Below are 7758 nucleotides of genomic sequence, written 5' to 3' on the forward strand. Positions count from 1 at the left end.
TGGTATAGCCAGCAGGAAAACCACTGGTATAGCCAGCAGGAAAACCACTGGTATAGCCAGCAGGAAAAACACTGGTATAGCCATCAGGAAAACCACTGGTATAGCCAGCAGGAAAACCACTGGTATAGCCATCAGGAAAACCACTGGTATAGCCAGCAGGAAAACCACTGGTATAGCCAGCAGGAAAAACACTGGTATAGCCATCAGGAAAACCACTGGTATAGCCAGCAGGAAAACCACTGGTATAGCCAGCAGGAAAAACACTGGTATAGCCAGCAGGAAAACCACTGGTATAGCCAGCAGGAAAACCACTGGTATAGCCAGCAGGAAAACCACTGGTATAGCCATCAGGAAAACCACTGGTATAGCCAGCAGGAAAACCACTGGTATAGCCATCAGGAAAACCACTGGTATAGCCATCAGGAAAACCACTGGTATAGCCATCAGGAAAACCACTGGTATAGCCAGCAGGAAAACCACTGGTATAGCCAGCAGGAAAGCCACTGGTATTGCCAGCAGGAAAACCACTGGTATAGCCAGCAGGAAAACCACTGGTATAGCCATCAGGAAAAACACTGGTATAGCCAGCAGGAAAACCACTGGTATAGCCAGCAGGAAAACCACTGGTATAGCCAGCAGGAAAACCACTGATATAGCCAGCAGGAAAACCACTGGTATAGCCAGCAGGCCAGCAGGAAAACCACTGGTATAGCCAGCAGGAAAACCACTGGTATAGCCAACAGGAAAACCACTGGTATAGCCATCAGGAAAACCACTGGTATAGCCAGCAGGAAAACCACTGGTATAGCCAGCAGGAAACCACTGGTATAGCCATCAGGAAAACCACTGGTATAGCCAGCAGGAAAACCACTGGTATAGCCAGCAGGAAAACCACTGGTATAGCCATCAGGAAAACCACTGGTATAGCCAGCAGGAAAACCACTGGTATAGCCAGCAGGAAAACCACTGGTATAGCCAGCAGGAAAACCACTGGTATAGCCAGCAGGAAAACCACTGGTATAGCCAGCAGGAAAACCACTGGTATAGCCATCAGGAAAACCACTGGTATAGCCATCAGGAAAACCACTGGTATAGCCATCAGGAAAACCACTGGTATATCCAGCAGGAAAACCACTGGTATAGCCAGCAGGAAAACCACTAGTATTGCCAGCAGGAAAACCACTGGTATAGCCAACAGGAAAACCACTGGTATAGCCATCAGGAAAACCACTGGTATAGCCAGCAGGAAAACCACTGGTATAGCCATCAGGAAAACCACTGGTATAGCCATCAGGAAAACCACTGGTATAGCCATCAGGAAAACCACTGGTATAGCCAGCAGGAAAACCACTGGTATAGAAAACCAGCAGGAAACCACTGGTATCAGGAAAACCACTGGTATAGCCATCAGGAAAACCACTGGTATAGCCAGCAGGAAAACCACTGGTATAGCCAGCAGGAAAACCACTGGTATAGCCATCAGGAAAACCACTGGTATAGCCAGCAGGAAAACCACTGGTATAGCCATCAGGAAAACCACTGGTATAGCCAGCAGGAAAACCAGTGGTATAGCCATCAGGAAAACCACTGGTATAGCCAGCAGGAAAACCACTGGTATAGCCATCAGGAAAACCACTGGTATAGCCAGCAGGAAAACCACTGGTATAGACAGCAGGAAAACCACTGGTATAGCAGCAGGAAAACCACTGGTATAGCCAGCAGGAAAACCACTGGTATAGCCAGCAGGAAAAACACTGGTATAGCCAGCAGGAAAACCACTGGTATAGCCATCAGGAAAACCACTGGTATAGCCATCAGGAAAACCACTGGTATAGCCAGCAGGAAAACCACTGGTATAGCCATCAGGAAAACCACTGGTATAGCCAAGGGAAACATATTCAGACCATATCTAGTGTTCTGTTCATGTGAAAACCTCTAACCCTATGGGGCTGGTGTCCCAACCCCAACTTTAGTCCTGGACTACAAACACTTTCAATTGAGAATGTAACATACGTTTTGGTCCAGGATTAGGCATAATCTGTGTCAGGGGAACTAGTCCTTTATGTTTCACATTTTACTTGGCTCCTAACTCTAAATTAAATAAGCTTACTGCCTGCTTTAATCAATTAAAATACAACAAAATAGTAGGCCTATATACTAAACATTGTGTACAAAGTGATAGTTAAACAATAAATACTGTAAATTCATAGAATAGGCCTAATCCACCTGTGAATCGGTTCCAAACCGTTATTAATGTCATTCTCGAGCCTGTGTCGTCGACGTCGGCGGTCCCTCTGGATCGGGGCTCTCCGTTTACATTATTCATTCGGAGGGTGTGACTTGTTGGCTCTTTTTCCCGCCTGTATAAAACGACAAGTTCGCTTAAAAGAAAATACAGATGGAGAAGTCTAGCCGGTTCGCTGTGACACAGAGAGTCCCCTTAAGCTTACGTGACAACTCTCATACTGTCCCTTTGTGACCAGTTTATCGGCAGAATGCCCGGTCTATGCGTGCTTTGTCTCACTGCGGTGCTCGCTGCATTCACCCGGTTCGCGGAGACCGTGGGACCGGTGGTCCGATGCGAGCCGTGTGACGCCGGGGCTCTTATGGAGTGCAAGCCGCTGCCAAAAGGCTGCGCAGAGAGGGTGCGGGAGCCCGGCTGCGGGTGCTGTCTATCGTGCGCCCTTGCTGAGGGTCAGGCGTGTGGAGTGTACACCGGACGCTGTGGCTCCGGGCTGATTTGTCAGTTCCAACCCGGGGAGCCCCGACCACTGCAAGCCTTGCTAGAGGGACGGGGAGCGTGCTCCAGCGCCGCGGCCAAAAAACTCAACACCTTTCTGCTCCCCGCTCAGAAACAAGGCAAGCGCCTCACTGTTCTAAATGTCGCTCTTTCTATGAAGGTTCTGAGCTGGGTTGGTCTGTTTCTTTTAGAGAACCACTGTAGTCTTAGGGCTATAGGCTGCGGGTCGATGTTGGTGTGACTCAGGGTTACTCAGGGTCATGGGTTATTTAGGCTTACTCGTTAAATATTGATGTGAGTTAATTTGTGGTAATCGGCAATAATTCGACACTCGGTGGACTGTGGCTGCCTTGTGGCCGGCTCTCCATGAGTGTCGGACGGTATGCCTCCCTCTAAGTGTCCGTTGCTCGCTACAAATAGCAACAGTGGCCCTGTGGCAGTTCAGAGAAGATTCACGCTTAATAAGATTATGTGCATTACAGTGCACACAAGGGGTTAATAAAATGTTGGTTATTGTACATTAATGCTATTAGTATCGAATCAGTGTTTTTTTTTATTTTCAGTGTGAGGTTTAAGTATATAGCCAATATGTCAATACGTTTTGCGCATCGTAACCTATTGCCAACATATCCATGGCGCACAGTATATATGGGCCATATAGTAATTAAAAACGCATTAAAATTCATGATGTTGCGAGCTTTCTTTAGTTAAACAATTTATATACTCTGTCATTGGGTGTGAAATGCACCATTGGGTTTGAATGAATCTGCGCAACTATTTTAGCCCGTGGCATTCCCTCCATTCGGCCACTCCGCTCGCTAAGGCGTGCGCCACCATATATCAAATACACACTGTAGTCGTTGTTCTTTTGAGGACGACATGCTGACTCTCAATACCATATACTGTGTGCTCTCTCGCGCTCTGCACACGCACGCACACACACAGATACACATCAACCACACGCTCGCTCGCTCGCACACACACACACACACACACACACACACACACACACACACACACACACACACACACACACACACACACACATACACACACACACACACACACACACACACACACACACACACACACACACACACACACACCTGGCTGCCCCAACCCAATCGTTAGTGAATAGACGAAGGGGAAGTAGATGAGGAAGTAGATGAGCAAAAATGAGCGTTTTGTGAATGACGACATTGTCATGTCCGTAGGCCTACTCTCCTTTCCCAAACGCACAGCTTTGGCATCGGGACATGCAAATACGCCTGACACACACACACACACACACACACACACACACACACACACACACACACACACACACACACACACACACACACACACACACACACACACACACACACACACACACACACACACACACACACACACACACACACACACACACACACACACATATGGACCTGGCACACATATCACATCCATGTGAAGCCATACTTCCTCCACCTTGCATTATCACAAGGAAAGAGGGGAAGGCACTGTTTCACTCTGCCCCCTGTGGTGTTGTTGTGTGTTTAGTGGAGGCTGTGTCAGCCCACCAGGCGTTGGTGTGTGTTTTCTCCTAGTAATTTGTCTTTGCCACAGTGGTGTGTGGTGAAGCAGTCCACTGTCACATTGTCACACACAAAGGCTATTGTTAGCTAGGTCTGTCACTTTTAAACAGCAGTCTGGCCTGCCAACAATAGTGCACTATGTACACTCTAAAACATTTCCTGTGCTTTTCTAAGGTAACTTAGAGGCAGTTATCAAAAGGTACAATATGTTACCGTAAGATATTTTACGGTATCCAATACTGTTCCTGTAATAATTTTAGTATTGTTTTTATGGTAACTCACAGGAAACTGTTTAACTGTAAGTTGCCATAAAATAACAGTACAGTGAGTTACTGTAATCCTTTTACGGTAATTGTAATTGTAATGTATGAATGAATGGATGAATGAAGGGAGGAATTAAATTCATTGAGGGAGATGGGAATTGTATTTTACAGTATTTTACCGTATATTGCATGGGATTGGTGCACGCAGGTTGGCTGCTAATGTGTTTACATATGACATCATATCAATGAATGCCAGTTTGGACGCCTTTGTCAAGACCTCTAGAAGTACAAGTGATATCAAATTCCACATTTTGGTATTTTATATCACTTGGCCTTGACAAAGGCTTCCAAACTGGCAGCGACGACAGGGCAAAACAGACCAAGGATATGGCAAATGCTCAACCATTAAAGGTTTGTGACTAGCTGCCACTCCAATCCGTCCTCTGTACACATTTAATTGATGTGGCACTACTACAACACATACTCACATACAAGGCATGACTCAAAATATGTTAATGAGTCAGAAACAAGTGCACTGTGCACCCACTAGTGGTCAAAAGGTTTGTGGTGCCCGAAAAAAACGGCACTCTATTCTGTGGGGTGCAATTACAGTACCATACGAAATACATACATTATTTCCCTGCCCACAACATTTTCCCACAATACATCCTCATTTACAGCATGCTGCAGTATAATGTATTACAGCATTTTATTGTTGATAAATGTACACATTTACAGTATAAATCACAGTTTTCCTCTTACAATGTAATATACTTTACCATTCATTTTGTAAATCATATAAATATTGTACACACCTTATGTGGTTGGTTCAGAGACCTTGATGTCTCTCAATCCAATTAGTCAGAAGTGTTTGAAAACGTTGCTGGTTGCCAATCCCACAATGCTGTCCAGTGTTGACTGCTAGGCCATTGTCCTTAACAATTCCAGACCAAACTGACCCTAAAACAGCCTCTAGGCAACCGTACCGGTCTCTATCACATTGTTGTGCACTGTGTTTAGAGTTACTGAGATGCCCTTCGGGCCCTGCTCAAAAGTAGTGAGCTATATAGGCAAAATGTTGCCATTTGGGAGCCATTCCAACAATTTAACAAGGCCTCTCTCTCTCTCTCTCTCTCTCTCTCTCTCTCTCTCTCTCTCTCTCTCTCTCTCTCTCCGTTTGTCTCTCTGTCTTTTCTCTCTCTCTCTCTCTCTCTCTCTCTCTCTCTCTCTCTCTCTCTCTCTCTCTCTCTCTCCGTTTGTCTCTCTTTCTTTCTCTCTCTCTCTCTCTCTCTCTCTCTCTCTCTCTCTCTTTCTTTCAATTAAATTACATTTTAATATAAGGGCTTTATTGGCATGGGAAACATGCGTTTACATTGCCAAAGCAAGTGTAAACATATGTAATGTATGTAGATAATAAACAAAAGTGAAATAAACAATTAAATGCTTTTCAGAGTAAACATTACACTCACAAAAGTTCCAAAAGAATAAAGACATTTCAAATGTCATATTATGTGCAAATAGTTGAAGTACAAAAGGGAAAATAAATAAACATAAATATGGGTTGTATTTACAATGGTGTTTGTTCTTCACTGGTTGCGCTTTTCTTTTGGCAACAGGTCACAAATCTTGATGCTGTGATTGCACACTGAGACATTTTGCCTAACAGTTATGGGAGTTTATCTATGTTTGATTTGTTTTCAAATTATTTTCTGGGTCTATGTAATCTGAGGGAAAAATGTGTCTCTAATATGGTCATACATTTGGCATGAGGTTAGGAGGTGCAGCTCAGTTTACACCTCATTTTGTGGGCAGTGTGCACATAGCCTGTCTTCTCTTGAGCGCCAGATTAGCCTTTCTCAATAGCAAGGCTATAATCACTGAGTCTGTACATAGTCAAAGCTTTCCTTAAATGTGGGTCAGTCAGAGTGGTCAGGTATTCTGCCACGGTGTACTCTCTGGTTAGGGACAAATAGCATTCTAGTTTGCTCTGTTTTTGTTGTTGATTCTTTCCAATGTGTGAAGTAATTATCTTTTTGATGTCTCATGATTTGATTGGGTCTAATTGTGTTTCTGTCCTGGGGCTCTGTGGGGTCTCTCTCTCTCTCTCTCTCTCTCTCTCTCTCTCGCACTCTCACCACTAAGTTGTTTACCCTGCTGCCATTAGACAAACAGATTTCGTAAGATGTTTATCAGAAAAAAGTAATGGGAGCGGTTTTTGTAAATAAACATGGATGTTTTTCCAGGCATCCTTATACAGTATTCAGACCCCTTCCCTTTATCCACATTTTGTTACTTTACAGCCTTATTCTAAAATGGATTAAATTAAACAGATCCTCATCAATCTACACACAATACCCCATGACAAAGCAAAAACAGTTTTTTGAAATATTTGCAACTGTATTAAAAATATAAAACATTAATACCTTATTCACTTAAGTATTCAGACCCTTTGCTATTAATTTCAAAATTGAGCTCAGGTACATCCTGTTTCCATTGATCATCCTTAAGATGTTTCTACAACTTGATTGGAGTCCACCTATGGTAAATTCAATTGATAGGACATGATTTAGAAAGGCACACACCTGTCTATATAAGGTCCCACAGTTGACAGTACATGTCAAAGCAAAAACCTGGAGAAGGGTAGCAAAACACTTCTGCAGCATTGAAGGTCCCCAAGAACAGTGGCCTCCATCATTCTTAAATGGAAGAAGTTTGTAACCACCAAGACTCTTCCTAGAGCTGGCCACCCGGCCAAACTGAGCAATCGGGGGAGAAGAGCCTTGATCAGGGAGGAGACCAAGAACCCGATGGTCACTCTGACAGAGCTCCAGAGTTGCTCTGTGGAGATAGGAGAACCTTCCAGAAGGACAACCATCTCTGCGGCATCCACCAATCAGGCTTTTATGGTAGAGTGGGCAGATGGAAGCCACTCCTCAATAAAAGGCACATGACAGCCCGCTTGGAGTTTGCCAAAAGTCACATAAAGACTCTCAGACCAGGAGAAACAAGATTCTGGTCTGATGAAACCAAGATTGAACTCTTTGGCCTGAATACCAAGCATCACGTCTGGAGGAAACCTGGCAACCTCCCTACGGTGAAGCATGGTGGTGGCAGCATCATGCTGTGGGGATGTTTTTCAGTGGCAGGGATTGGGAGACTAGTCAGGATCAAGGGTAAG

General features: G+C 44.5%; 1 protein-coding gene across 1 annotated transcript in view; it reads left to right on the top strand.

The window, feature by feature from the left end:
* Window positions 1-2322: 2322 nt before the first annotated feature.
* Window positions 2323-7758, top strand: part of LOC135567507 (insulin-like growth factor-binding protein 3) — a gene marked incomplete at its 3' end in the record, with an annotated part of 17665 nt that continues 12229 nt past the window's right edge. The window contains exon 1 of the mRNA XM_065014869.1: window positions 2323-2859. Within this exon, the coding sequence (XP_064870941.1) occupies window positions 2496-2859 (364 nt within the window). The remainder of the gene's footprint in view (window positions 2860-7758) is intronic.

Source organism: Oncorhynchus nerka, unplaced genomic scaffold (genome assembly GCF_034236695.1).
Source record: "Oncorhynchus nerka isolate Pitt River unplaced genomic scaffold, Oner_Uvic_2.0 unplaced_scaffold_1976, whole genome shotgun sequence".
Classification (NCBI taxonomy): Eukaryota; Metazoa; Chordata; class Actinopteri; order Salmoniformes; family Salmonidae; genus Oncorhynchus; species Oncorhynchus nerka.